The sequence below is a fragment of the Ascaphus truei genome, chromosome 10 (assembly GCF_040206685.1).
Source record: "Ascaphus truei isolate aAscTru1 chromosome 10, aAscTru1.hap1, whole genome shotgun sequence".
Lineage (NCBI taxonomy): Eukaryota > Metazoa > Chordata > Amphibia > Anura > Ascaphidae > Ascaphus > Ascaphus truei.
In genome coordinates, this window is record NC_134492.1 from 23,918,987 (window position 1) to 23,934,225 (window position 15,239).

General features: G+C 40.2%; 1 protein-coding gene across 1 annotated transcript; it reads left to right on the forward strand.

Moving 5' to 3' along the window:
* Positions 1-1,107: 1,107 nt before the first annotated feature.
* TSPAN1 (tetraspanin 1) lies at positions 1,108-13,148 on the forward strand. The gene is made up of 8 exons (XM_075616230.1): positions 1,108-1,255; positions 4,682-4,749; positions 7,923-8,126; positions 8,829-8,903; positions 10,016-10,114; positions 10,204-10,347; positions 10,624-10,707; positions 11,375-13,148. Exons 2-8 carry the CDS (start codon positions 4,693-4,695, stop codon positions 11,438-11,440), a joined length of 729 nt encoding a protein of 242 aa, XP_075472345.1. The 5' UTR covers positions 1,108-1,255; positions 4,682-4,692; the 3' UTR covers positions 11,441-13,148.
* The last annotated feature ends 2,091 nt before the right edge of the window (positions 13,149-15,239 follow it).

The window sequence follows — 15,239 nt, forward strand, 5'->3', positions numbered from 1 at the left end:
GGAGTGCCCGATTGTCACTATTGCGTGTTTACAAGTAACCCCCGGAGGCCCAGTCCCACAAAAAGGTGCTAAGCTTTAACGTGCATTTACTCACGTTCATATGAATCGGAGGAAAGTCTTTCCCATTAACAAAAAAATACCTATGTGCCACATACATTGTGGTAACATGAGGTCTTTACAACTTATTACTGAGTACACAATCTCACAAGTCAGCAACTCACAACCTACAACAAATGTATGTTTCTTGAGGATTAATGTAACCACTACAACTTTGCCCTAATATGTGATCATACTTACATAATCACATCGTTACATAGTCGATGAGGTTGAAAAAAAAAAGATATAAAAAAAGACATATGTCCATCAAGTTTAACCTGTGCTACATTTTGACGACAGATACTTTAGACTATCAGTGTTATTATTTAATGCGGATGATATAGGAGACCAGTCCGTTCTTATATGTACATTCATACAAGCCCTATACGTTGCTGTAGGAGCAACTACAGGCACAATGAGTTCCTGTCTCAAATAACGTACAATCTATTTTTGGAAGATGACGTGACAATAGCCTATGGTCACAAGGAGTTTTAATTGGGCTGTGGAGCAGCGGTGTATCTCCCTGCAAAGGTAGAGATAATCTGAGCTCATGTTCAAGCAACATTTTATATACTGTGTATGGTCAAGTATAAAGTGCCTGCTATAAATATATTGCTATAAAGTCCCTGCAAAATAAAATAGGGGATTTATTTGAAACAAGGGCAGACTACACAGAGTAACTTTTGGAATTATTTAAGTAGTCAGGCATGCAGCAGGTTGCTTCTGGGGATGAGTTAAAGGCCACTCTTGATCCTCATTTCCTATTTGCCCTTATATGAAGCAGCATGTACTGCATATTTCATGCCCTGTTTTTTGGAGTTCCCTTGATTGCAGATCCAATACTTGTTTGTAAATAAGAATCTCTACAAATCACGTAACTCTTTTTCTTACTGAAGAGAATACAGTTGTGTCCAGTAGGGGAGCCAGAGAGGCAGAGTAGTCAGGTGCAGGTGCACTATTCACCTGAAACACTGGAGAGATCCTGATTGGCTGAGTCCCAAACGATTAAAAGTACCTGCTGAGTTTGGGTGTGTCACCAGTTATAAGCAGAGAGGCACTACTGCAGGTGACGCACAGAGACTCTGAAGTATCCCTGGGGGTTACAGATCCACACTCTCCCGCTGCTAATTATTATTGGGTTTATTACGTTGCCTTTAAAGTAAGTTTTTTTTAAATCTTATCTGTGTTGTATGATGGAAATTAAAGCAGACTTTCACAGTCCTATTGTAGAAATGAAAGTCCTAGCTGTATAAGTGAGTCTGTATTGTTGTAGTAACACCTCTAAAAGGATTTTAATAAAACATCCATAGCAGTTATTTTCTGATACACTAACTGGAGATTTAAAAAAAAAAAAATCCCCTTTTGTACATAAAGCTTAACTTGTTTGTTGTAATACATAACATTTAAGCTGTATTACTTTTTTGATTATCTGTGAAGCTAAAGTTTAAGGATTTAAAAGGACAAGAACTGCTGTTTTGCCACCTAAAACCTTGTGTGTTTTGTGTGTGTGTCATGTGTATGTGTATGTGTATGTATATATATATATGTATATATATATATATATATGTGTGTATATATATGTATGTATATGTATATATATATATATATATAATGTATGTGTGTGTGTATATGTGTTTTTCTTTTATAATAAAACAAAACACACACACCAGGGCATGAGTATTTTTGTTACCTGTGACTTGGAGCAATTTATCAAAGTATATTGGCTGTATGCCCAGTGACAAATACTGCACCAGTCTAACTCCTAATATTTTTAAATTAATCCACAATTCTGTGGGTGTTACCATTACCTCATAGTGACTTCATGCTTGTTTTTTGGTTGTGTTAACCTGTAATGGACCTTTAATGAGTCTGGGGGTTAAAGAGGTGTAAAAAAAAAAAAAAGGCTGCTTTTGTATTGTAAACCTATGCTTCTGGTCCACAATACAAACCAGGGTGTGGTAATACTGTTTAATGGTTTCAGCTGCTTCCTCTTAAGCAGTGATGGCCAACTCCAGTCCACAAGGCTCCCCCCCAACAGATCAGGTTTTAAGAATATCCCTGCTTCAGCACAGGTGGTTCAGTCTTGAGGACTGTAGTTGGCCACTCCTGTCTTGGAGGCTGATTTACAAACCTATTCAGTGGAAACTCAAGCCCATTTTAAACGCAGAAGCCGGCAGAGGGCTTTCTATTTGTGTCACTATCTGTGTCAGAGTTTGAGGAGCAAATTGTACAGCAATGTGTAGAGCATTTCATTAAACAAAGATGTAATTGAGTCCACTAAATCAGTGGCTATCAGCCATGTATCGTGGGGTTTCTGTGTGAGGTTACAAGAGGGCCTCAAGAATAATATGGTAATGGTGGATATCTTACTCTTCGAATCTCTACCTTTTTTTTTTTTTTTTTTAGTTTAATAGAAAGGGCAGTCGGTTAATTATTCCAGCATGTTAAATGTTTTATACATAATTTTTTTTTTCAAACACTTTTTGAAGCTGTTTGTAATGTAAGCACAATATTTTCTGCACCTCACATTTTGTAGGTATATAATGAGTCCCACTGCTCCCCTCGTGCTGGGTAGAGGTACAGTGTACTTCCAAGCAATCCCTATGGTAGTCCCATAACCTGCAGTTTACCACATGCAGTGTTCTGTGTAATATGTACAGCTGCTCTTACGGGAACCATAAACCCCTAGGGTACCTGCTAAATAGGTGCAGTTGGAGGCTGTATTTTTACATTCATAGGATGTGAGTGCCACAGTTACAGTAAATGTTTAACGGCGTTCCACGAAGTCACAATAGGTTCGACTCTGACCGCAACACATGGCACCAATAATTAATTGAACCCCTTAAAACCTGAGCACCAACAGACTAAAACAAGGGGTTAAAGTTTGCTGAAACCCTCTTGGCCTTTTGGGTAGAAAGGGGAAAAACCTGCAGGGATGCTGTTGTGAGGTTGACAATTTTGCAGTTAAATCGGGGGCACACGCGCGTTTTCAGGATATGCCTGCTTCAGCACAGGTGGACTGACTGAACCACCTATCTGGGATATCCTGAAAACCTGACCTGTTTGGGAGGGTCTTGGGGACTGGAGTTGAGAACTGCTGAGTTGACTCTTTTGATGTACAAGGCTTTGCTGACCCTTCTGGTGGCAAAGGGGTTAATGTAAGGGGACATTTTGAAAGGCTTCAAGCAAAATTGCAGGTTTCTATTTTGTCATGCGACATCAGTGTGGTTTAGGGTTTGTCTACAATACACCACTTCCTGTATTCTCTTCTGGCTTCAGGTAATTGGTGTGACCGGAGTCAAATCCGTGTCTCAAACACCATGTTTTCTATTGTGATCTCATTGCAGGAAGTCCAGAGCTGTCTGTTAGTTCTATAAAAGAGTAAAGATTTCCACCCTTCATGCTGGAGTTTTTAGAAGCATTGGAATATTTTAAACATGTGGAGGTACACACACTATACTCGCCTAATACTGTTACCGCTGTGTAATCCATGGCAGTAGCAACTAAAAAATGTACTGTACAAAATGTACATTTTGACTCTCGCTTGTAATGGGCATGCAGAACACCATCTCCATGCCTATTAAATGGTATCTATAGCATGAATTCCCTAGTGAAGTTATATTAACTACGTGTTGACAAGTCGTGTACTACTTCTTCCTGCTGGGAATGATCTGATTGCATCATTTTCTTTGCAGCTGGTAAATCACAAGCTGTCAATGGCTGAGGACCACTTTTCCCACCTTGTCTACTTATTTTGCTTCCTGATATAAAGCCTCAGATCCCAGTTATCTTTGACTGTTCTGGGCAATGGTTCAAGTGTTTCCAAATAAAATATTGGACTGACACACGGCAAAGATCTTTAAAACATAAGGTGTCTGGTGTATGTCTAAAAGAGGCTTTTGCTGCAGACCAAGCAATATCCTACACTTTTTTTTTTATTATTATGCAGTTCTGTACTATGAGAAAATACTTGTAGCTATTTTAAACCACCCTCAATTACATTTTGAATGTATTATAATGTAACAAGCTTTTTGTTTCTATAGCAACCATTTACAAATGCAGATACAGAGTCAATACTCTACAGTCATTTTAGTGAATCTTCACTGATCGATCACAGGAGAATGGATCCATCGGCAACTTGTCTTATTACTTATCATTGTGTGGATTGTATTGATGCACATATTAAAGGGAAGAAAAAATACAAATGCTAAAAAAATAGCAGCTTGAACTGCTGCTTTAATAGAAATGAATGGAATTATATTTGGACTGCAAATCCACAAGTATTGAAAGCGGTGAATACTTGTATGTATACCTGCCCCCTTGTACCCTGACCCTTTTTGAGCGTGAGAATATAATGGGGATTTGAAAAATGAGTGGTTTAAAGGGTCCACCTTTAAAAAATCTAGCATGGTTCAGATAGGTTGGGCCCGGAAGATCATTTTGTATTGTCACATTGGTGGAACATGTTACTGAAACAAAAGCTAGTTTGATGCATGATATAACCTCTTACTGCAATATGCAATAACTATCCATCAGTACTGGGGCCTCTGCTAACCTTGTTTTCCTTCGCTATCCAATTTCTTAGCAGCCGGAACAATGGGGTGCTTCACGTTTATCAAAGTGATGATGATTTTATTCAACTTGGCCATATTTGTAAGTATGAAGTGTTAATTTGTGCTGTTTTTTTCCTCTCTCCTCCCTCCTTTTTAAGAAACTACCCTAAGGAACTGCTCTGTGGCAATGTATTTGGGCTCTTCTGCTGAAACATGGGAGTAACCCCCCCATTGCTCTATGGGAATTGGAGATGTAACCAAGGCCATTCTGCTTCCTGGGTGCTATGGCATTCTCTTTCCAGAACCTCCTTGTTGTAGCCACCTCACGGAGAGTAATAACAGCAGCATATGTCAGACTTGTGGTTCTTCTGGCAGCTGACATGGGGAAAAATGTATTTCATTACCCATGTGGCGTGTATGATCTGTAGCAAAGGGAGATGATTTGCCCAAGATGACTCGCTGCTTTGTGGTAAAAGTAGGAATCTGGGATGGTGGAAGGGTATTGGGTGAATCTTTGGCCTTGTGTTAGGGGGGAGAGGAGAGCGTATAGTTACTGCATGTGCCTGGGCGGAGTGGAAAGGAGGTATGGGACAGTGCTTACCTGCAACCTTGGAGTACAGAGGGGGGGGGCTGTCAGTTCCACTTGCCTCCAGCAGGCCCACTCTGAGAAGCACCTCCTTGATCTGGCACATGTTGGGGTTGCTGGCAGGGGGCCCAGGAGAATCCCATCTGTTTTAAACAACCCCCCCCCCCCCCCCTTCCCTCCTGCTGCTACATGGCATCCCCAGTTTCTTGCTGCTCTAGGTGACCGCCTAGTTTGCTAGTGGTTAAACTGGCCCTGGTGGGATTTCACCTCCACGAAGACCATGTAATCATTACTTCCTATGAAATTGCAACCATTGTTTACAAACCAGGACAAAGCCGGTAGCTTTGGAGTGCTATAATGTAATATTGGAAATCTCTGCAGAGCGTTAAATCCTTTTACTCCCAGATGGACCTACAAAGCATTGTTACTTGGTGCAATAAGAAGGTTAATTATTAGATGTTGCTTTTCTCTTCTGGTTGAATGTCTGCAATATGCACTTGACCCCCTCATCACTTTCCAGGCAAACAAATGCAATGTGTTCAGTCACTTGGAACTTTAGAACCTTTTTTTTTTTTTTTTTTAATTTATTATAACATTGGTATGTTTTTAAAGCCTGATGCGTCTGTTTTTAGTTGTGTGCTTTATGCAGCCCACGTAAGTCTCACTTAGTCTGTTTTTTGTTTATTTTTATTATTATTTTTATTTATATAAACACTGAATTGGTGTCCTATTCTGCCTTCCTTATGAAACTTTGTTGTTGCAGTAATATACTTTTCCTTCATTATACATCCCTGACTAGCTACTGACAATACAGGATGTGGCATTTATCTTGCAGTTCAGACCTTGAGATTAAAATTGACCCTTTACTGATGTATTTTAAAATATACCTATCGGTAAAGTGGCTCTGAGGAATCCACACATCTTTCTCCAAAGCTTGTTCCAGTATCTGAAACATTGTCATAGATGGGATAAATTGTGGTCCTACATGCATTAGTGTTGATCAGGGCACTATGGAAACTCCCATTTTGAGGTCGCTAGATCATGTACTATAGTGTCCCGATCAGCACTATCTGTTTTAATAAATACCCTCTTGAAACTGCCACTTGTAGCTTCCAACATTTAAGGGATTGTCCTTAAACTTTAGCCCGAGGTAAGACAATGTAAAGCTTTCCTGTATCCCCTAAAGTAGTCAACAGGGACATTTACAGATTATAACTGCAGATCTTTCTCTAAATGTGTAGAGGGGAATTGGTCCATATTTCCACATTACAGCCTCATCTGACTAGTTCTAAATCCTTTAAATTGTGTCAATTTGTCATTCAATGTATCCTTTGCCTAGGCCTGCAATGCATTAAACTGACCCCATTCAGTGATATAATAGATTTGCAACATTGCACGGGCTGTTCCTGTAATAGGGGTACAGGTGCTAGGAAGATTATATGTATAAATGGGCTCCTGAGTACTTCATCTGGTATTTCCCAACCTGTGGAACAGACCACAGGATTAGTGGAAGCGGACCAGGAGAACGGGCTTTCTGTTCTGTAATTTGCTTCGGTGCTGAGGTGGAACTCATGCTTCTGAGTGCACTGTTACTAAAAAGGCAGGGTTTTGTTTCAACCTTTATTATAAGTTTCATTGCTCAAACCCATGGCAGTGTGGTGTTGGGATTGGAATGGAGTACACAGATAATTATGGACATGGTGGGATGTGAACACTGTGGATGTGCCAATAAGTGTGTAATTGTACAACGGTGTATGCAATAGCTCTCTACAAGACTTCACGTGAAGTGAGTTATTCAATTCATGTTTCATGAATAAGATTTTTATTACACGAATATCTGCTGAAAATGTCGGTTTCCTCTGTAAATATGTTAAATTTTGCGAGTTAACCTGTTCTTGTGCATTTTCCGTGTATGCAACTGTTCTAGTTTACCCTGGTGAATAATCCATCTGCCAATAGGGATAATATTCCGTGACCTTGAGATGCTGAACTGTGAAAGAACAAATAGAAATGCTGCATTCACTTGTTTGAGAAGATTACTGCTCCCTTCCACGTAGCTACTATAGTCATTTTTAAACATTAATGCAGGTCCAAGTCTATACTAGGGTTGCTCCACTCCAGTACTCGGGGCCCCTCCCCCTCCACCAACAGGTCAGGTTTTCAGGGTATCCCAGGGGGGAGGAGAAAGAAGACTTGGCAACTTTTTTTTTTTTTTTTTTTTTTTTTTCTAAGCATTTAAAGTCTACATTCATTGCTGATTTCCAACATAGAAGCAAATGGCATCATGATATATCTATCTCTATCACACACTTAAAAAAAAAATGGTGGCAGCTGGTGAAATTTCACAACAATCCGGTGAAAATGCTTTGCGTTTTTAATCTATTCACGTGTATGTGAGCTTTTTCTATGCAAATGTGAAGCTCTTCACCACTCTAAATTGGACAACATTTTGAAGACTTGTTTTAGGAGATCAGAAATAAACCTGCTGGACATCTCTACGTCTCCTAAATGGGGAGACCGTGTGAATTTAATCTTCCCCGTTTATTTCTATACTGTGTCGCACTGCAGTTGGTCTGTAAGCTGACAATATGGCAGACCTCTCAAAGGTATCTACAATGAGGCCGTGTAATTGTGTTTTATTGTTTGCCAGTAAAGACTCATCTTTACGCTCTTGCCTCCCTCTGCAGCTCGGCGGAGGAGCCCTGCTGGGAGTTGGTATCTGGGTGAGCGTGGACAGTAGTTCATTTTTAAAGCTATTTGGTGCAGTCTCCGTCGCCAACCAATTTGTGAACGTTGGGTATTTCCTGATTGCCATTGGAGCAGTGCTGGTTCTGTTGGGCTTCCTTGGTTGCTGCGGAGCTCAAAGAGAGAGCAAGTGTCTCCTGATTATCGTGAGTGTTCATAATCTTGTGAGAGGGGGTGGGGGCGCGCATGTGGTTGGTCTGAGACTTTTAATTGACCTGTTTGAGGTAATGAGTGTGGGGAGCCTGGCTGTGTGAATTGGGGGGAGAGCGAATGTTGGGATTGTGGAGGGATGAAATGGACTTGGTTGGTTCCACTTTTTTTTTTTTTTTTTTTTTTTTTTCCCCCAAGCTAAAAAAAAAAAAAGGGTGTGTTTATTTTATTTATATTGGCACTTCTGGTGTAATATGCCACAGCTCTTATTTATAGTTATCTTGCTTTTTACAACTGATTTACTTGTCCTGCTAGCTAATGGAGTAGCTTAGGTAAATCCACTGCCTTTCACGTGGGTTACCCTAGCTCACACCCCAGAGCCTGGTCTCCATGTGACATTGGCCAAGTCTCTTAACAGTTTGCCTCTAAAATCAAAACTAGACAGTTGGCTCTTTGTGACGGGAACACATTGTGCCAACAAAATTAAATGTAAATCTCTGTGCCACTGAACAATCCTGGGGTGGTTTATTTAGTTTAAAATAACACGAGGGTTACAACTTGTTAACTGTCCCTGTTCAAACTAAAATTACCATGGACTCTATTGGGCTTAAATACTCTCTCTGCACAGACAATTTAATTTCTCCTCTGACTGCTGCTATTTGTTGATGCTGAACTGTCCCTGTAACTTTCTCTTTCAGTTCTTCTCGATTATCCTGATCATCTTCATAGCAGAGATTGCTGGGGCTGTAGTTGCTCTAGTTTACTCATCTCTGGTAAGTAATATTATAAAGTTCTCTGGAAGGCTGCAAAATAGATGAGATGCATTTTCTGCAAGTAGGCACATGTCTTTGCTATTTTACAATCAAAAAAATGTGTGTGGTGCTCTCAAGACAATACTTGAGCCAATTGAGTGGATAACAGGAAAACAACCCTTGAATGAATATATATATAGTGTCTCTAGGAATGTAGCCCGGTAATGACAATCCCACAGACCAGGTAGTAAGGAAATGTCAATGACACCTGCAGGTGACCGGTAGATGAAACATCCTATGACAAACTGTATTGTAATAAGGGCAAAATGGAACGAACTCACTTGGGAATCTTCATCCACCATAAGCAGTGTGTTTGTTACTTTGCCTGGATCCTATTAAATAGCTTATTTTTGGTACGTATCCCTGTTGGTGTTATTGCTATTCTACAGCTGGACTTGGTGCTTCGTTTTTCTTCCCTGTTCTACATTTGCTATTTTACAACATGCAAACGAGTTGTTGAAACACTGCACGGTCTTCCTGTTGCATGTTGGTTGCGTGGGGGCTCCAGCTATTGCATTAGATGTTATGCTGAATTTTTTTTCAGCTTGGTTTTCTTTGCCGTCTGCCTGCACCGTTTGTCGTCCAGATTGAATTTCACTCTTGATTCTTATTGCTTTAGTGTTCCTTTTTTGTTGAAGTACTCCGTGTTGATTAAGATCAGACAATCGGTGTTCTCGCCACCATTTTTGGGCTCGCACTCGGTGAGCTGGCACAGTCCTAAAGCTTTCTCTTAATCACGATTGCTGATCTCCTTCAGAAGGTCATATCTGGTGTGGCAATACAATTCCTGTATGTACAATATGATGCTGAAACATTTTAAGGTGAAAGGGTTCTGCTTGGGCCTGGGGTTATAGCTGTAGGGAAGGTATTGGCCGACAGTAGAATTTCATTTGTTCCAACTCTTATGACCTGGGAAAGACATTTCGGTCTCTTGCTACCAAAAAGCAAACTGTTTGGTTTTTCCAGGCAGATCTTCAATGTTTTTGCCATTCTACAGTGTGCAGTCCTTATACTGCCAGCCCAAATTGAACCCTTATTTTCATGTCTCATCCTATGCTTTCTCCAATCCCTAGGCAGAAAGTCTCTTAAAGCCACTGCTGGAACCAGTTTTAAAGGATCAGTATGGAAACCAGAAAGATGTGACCACGATATGGAACGCAACTATGTATGACGTAAGAGAAGTACATGTCTTTCACTCATTGCCATGTGCTTTTTCTCTCTTCCCGCCCGTTCTGAGTGATTTTCTAATCTTCCATTTCAGCTCGAGTGCTGTGGATTCTCTGACTATGGTGACTTCAATAATTCCTATTACTTTAATCATAACAACCAGACCTACCCATTCCAGTGCTGCACAAACCTGACGTCACAGTGCAATCTGAACGCTGCGTCCTCAAGCCATGTTTCGGTATGGATGGAAAGGCTTTATTGACATTTTTTTTAAGCACAATTGGCAATGTATTCAGTTCACCTCCTATTAAAGTGAATGGAAGTGCATTGTTTCATTACCTGCTTCTCACTATTGCACAAGGGAATGACCGGAGCTCTGCTCCAAATAAGGGTTTTATACAAATCCAATGAAACATTGTTCTTTGTACAGTACATCTAGTTGCTCACTGTTAACCTTTAACCTTTAAGGTTGCTCTGCGCACTTCTAATATCCTATATTTATACTCTCTCCTAGGGTTGTTTTAAGCAGCTGCTGGCTACCATAAAGCAGTATGCAGCTGTTGTTGGGGGTGTGGCAGTGGGTATCTGTGTGCTGGAGGTAAGAGGAATATTCTTTAGTGTTATACAGGACATTATATTTGATGGGAAAACTTAACCCCTTCAATGCTGAACGGACTTGCAACACATTGTAACGATACATTGCTGGATCCTCAAGGGGAGACATTGGTGCTTGATGTTGTAAAATGTTACCAAAACATATTGCATCTTGTTTTCAAGTATGTCCTGGGTGCAAACATAACATTGGCTGCTGTGGCTGAAGGGATTGAGTGCTGGGTACTGTAAACTTCTCCTTACACCATGCCGTGCACATCACTAGTGTGGGCACTCAATGCTTTGATGGGTTTCCCTGGTTTCGGGTGAGGTTTGAGGGACATTGTGTATAACTTGCCACTTATCTATAATGCACCAAAATATTGTACAGTACCATTGTAGGACAAACTAAAATATCAAACTATAACATACATTGTTAGTAGGAAAGGAGGACCCTGCCCTGAGGAGTTTACAATCCTATAAGGAAGAGTAAGTGGGGGGGGGGGGGGGGGGGGGCGGCGCAGGAGAAGAGGGGAAAATAGCTGCTTGTTTAAAGATGTTGGGGAAGAAGTGTGTGTGGCGGTAGAGCTGTGGGTAGGTAATGTGTGATATATATTTTCCTGATTAGTGCGGTTTATCTGCTGCCAGCCGCTAATGTTGCTACTCTTTTCCAGCTTGCGGCTATGGTGGTGTCAATGTACCTGTATTGTCACCTAGACGACAAAGGTGGAATCCACTAACAGGATGAAGAATGACTCGATTGCACTAAAACTGATTTTATATGTATACTGTTAAATGTGCTTTTGTTTGTGCTGACATTTCAAGACTAACAGTATGGGCTCCATGCAATATGATTACTTCCTGGCTCGGCTCTAAGGTTATGAAAGCACTTTATTAAGGAATTTGGGTCCTTGTGGATCAACTCTAAACCTATAGTCTGTACAGGCTTCCTATACTTTTACCTATATCCAGGTTTTGATGACATATTTCACTTTGAAAAAATAAAACTACATTTCAAAAATGAGCATTAGACTAGGTACTCTATTTATATATGTAGAATAGCTTGGATATATATTTATTTCTCCTTTCACCACATCTAGGAAAGCTGAGCCACATGAGAACCTGATCTTCAAATCACTGAAGTGGTTTGTTATTCAGCTAGTCCATATAGAAACAAATTTGCCTCCTGTTGTGCTTCACAGTTCAAAACAGACTAACACCATTATCTCAAGTTTCTAAAAACCTGGAATTAAATACCTGTATTTCCAGCTGATAGCTGAGGCCTTTTGTAGGACTGTGTATTGTTTGCTCTGTGCTGTGATTTTTGTCAAATGCTTTGTTTTGATCACTGTGCCAAACCCAAGAATATTGATTTTAAATAAGTGATTTCCATCTTGGTAATTAAGAATCCCTTTTTCCCCATGTTATTGAAAACAAATTGCACATGATGTAGCGTTTAACTCAATGTTACTACATCTCAAAATGAAACCTGCAGGAACTGAAATAATTCTGCTTTATTTTGTGAGATTGCTTTATACATTATATGTTGTCTGCTTAGAAACTAAACAAACAAGTTTTTATAGTGATTTAAATCCAGTGCCTGCGAGGCCTGTAACTGCTGAAACTTTACCTAGAGTAGCTGGTAGATTTTGCTCCTGTCTCTAGTATTTAATACGTTACATCCGTATTGAAAGTCAGATACTGTTTCATTGGCAGCTTGCAATGATATGAGCAAACGATGCATTTTTAGTTGGTTTGCAGCCTGGATATGCTTCACTGTATAACCATCATCAAATGACCCCTTGTGACCTTGATGTATGCAAACATTGGCCTGTTTCTTTTACCTTACTAACTTCTTTCTCCTTGCTAAACAAACTAGCCACTCTTGTTTACCTATTTAATGGCACATTCTATAACTTTACCTCGGCTACTTTGTAACCCATTCATCCCTGAGATACACAACCTTGGCCGACTGATTTTGATACGATCTGACATTTGCATTTTTGAAGCATATGGCACAGGCACTGGTATTGTCTACACTTTTTTTCCACAGGTCTTATTTATTTTTTTTAAGTTTATTTTTTCCTCCCTTCTGCCCTCCCCCCCCATGGTTGTGTGCATAGATCTTCTGGTAACAAAGGGGTTGACAGCAAAAGGATTAAAATGAAGTCTCACCTGAAGGAAATCTCAGGGTGTTTGTTGCATATTGTTGTGCAGTAACGTTTAACTCGTTGCTGCCAGAGGTTCCAGTCTTTGGCAGGAAATGGGTTGACGACCCTCTTGTGTCCAGGTTTAGCTCCAATAGGAGCCCTACCTTCAATGTATAGAACAATTGTAAATCTACTAGTAAACCTTCCTATATATCTGTTTTCACCTGTTTTGTTCTATTTCACTATTGTAAAAATAATTTAATTTTGAAAAGTTGAGAAATAAAATTCAGGATTTTGACTTTTTTCTGTTTTACTTTGGGGGATGGGGGGGAGAAGAGAACGTCTTGTGTACTTTCAGATCTATGGAGAATATTCAGTCCCATTTTATATTGGTGGGAGGTCAGCAACATTGTGAATGTAGGTTATAAATTGGTAGACACAGCAGTGTCAGCCTTCAAGCACAATACTCAGGAGGCGCACTAATGTTTCTAAAGCCCACTTCTGCAAAGATCCTGGAGCCCCCTATAACGTGGCGGTAACATGTTAACACATTGTATCTTCAAAGGATTATAACAGCATGTTAAGCCATGTGTTTTTTCTAAAGATGGGTAAATCTGTCCCAATCTGTTTCCTGACTTTTCGTTGATTTCTCCCCCCCCCCCCAAAATACATTTTGTAGTGTCAAAACCACAAATGGATTTGGGCGGTTTCAATCCACATGGATTCACCAAAATCTGCCATTGGATTTGTAGAATCGAATCTGTTGATGGATTCTTTAGAATCTGCTAACAGGTTGTAGAATCCATGGAGTGTATTGATAATTGTATAATAAAAATCCACATCACCTTTTTGACATTGATCAGTTGATTCCCTTTTGGTCTGCAGATCTGCTGTGAATCCAAATTTGCCCATCTCTAGTATTATCCATTAGAGCCGGGTCCACAATCCTTCTCTTTTTTTTTTTTTCTCTTCCCCAAGCCCCCCTGTCTGCACTCCTCCTTTCATATCTTCGCTGTCAAATGATGACACGTTGCCGGATACGAGGTAAGTGAAGTTGCAGAGGCCTCACGTGAAGAGCGCGGGGCCTCTAACCACCATCCCCCCCCAAGCTTGTGCACACCTGCCTTAGAGCAGGGGAGTGCACACCTGCCTTAGAGCAGGGGAGTGCAGTTTTTTTATTTATTTTTCTCCCCCTGCCGTCTGTCCCCCTCTTCTCGCGTGCCCCCCCCCCCCCCCCCCTGCTTGCCTTGCTGCAGACGTGTTAATGTCACAGGACCCTGCGGCATCAAATACCATGGTGATGTGTGACCAGGTGCGTCTTAAACAAGGTAAGTAGAAGTTTTATAGAAGCTCTGCAGTTTCCCCGGCAATCATTTAAATGTATTCGGGAAGCGTGCGGGGGGCCTCTGTAAACCCTGCAGCGAGTCTCGCGCCCCCCACTTTGCGCACAGCTGCCTTAGCGTATTATGGTTATCATGACCTTAACGAACTTGGATGTAATGTTATAACCAGACTTGGCATAACACTTATCCAGATACTGAAACATCGTGCTCTTGCCATGCCTGGTGTAACATGAGCCATTTAAACACCACAGCATTATTTCACTCTTTGCTAAAAGCCTAATTTCAGGGTCTGGATAGGAATAATGTGGCTACTGGCATAACGTGTGACTGGAACTTAGTGCAATGGTGTTCCACAGTAACGTGCTAAACCTATGTGAATAAGATTTAATGCGGACATTATTTTTGAATATAATTAGCATGGTGGCTACTAGGTTACCTGGGGGGAGGGCAATGTCCTGATTTTAATAGTTTGTGGGTCTGGCACCAAGACACTGACCTCTTATCTTACTAGATAAATAAGATATTTTGCTCCAAACAAGGTTAATGCCCATCCTCAATCACTAACCTGTTGCTAGTTCGAGTGTCACAATGGCAGGCTATTAATATGCCAGATTATCTGATGTAACATGTACGGATACAAATACGATCTCCCTGCTACTGCTGCTTGGTTTCAGTTGTGTTTATTAAATAAATATTGTGTGGCATCAGACAAGTGAGATAAATAAATCGGGAATAATTTTTTTTTTTTGCCATGACTACGTTTTGATTTGAATTTGTTTTTAAAGTAATTCAGTTTCAGTAATGTTGCACTTTTCATCAATTAATCACCTATACAAAGATTGACTAATATAAACAGTGCTGCATTTTTAAAAAATACTTTAAAGCTGCAGACCAAGCAATAACTTACTTGTGGTTTTTGTAATAAATAGTTTCTGTACTATGAGAAAATACTTGTATCCTTTAAAAAAAAAAAAAAAAAATATCAACTCTAAGACATTTTTAATGTCTTATGTAACAAGCATTTTGTTTCAATAGCAACCATTTAC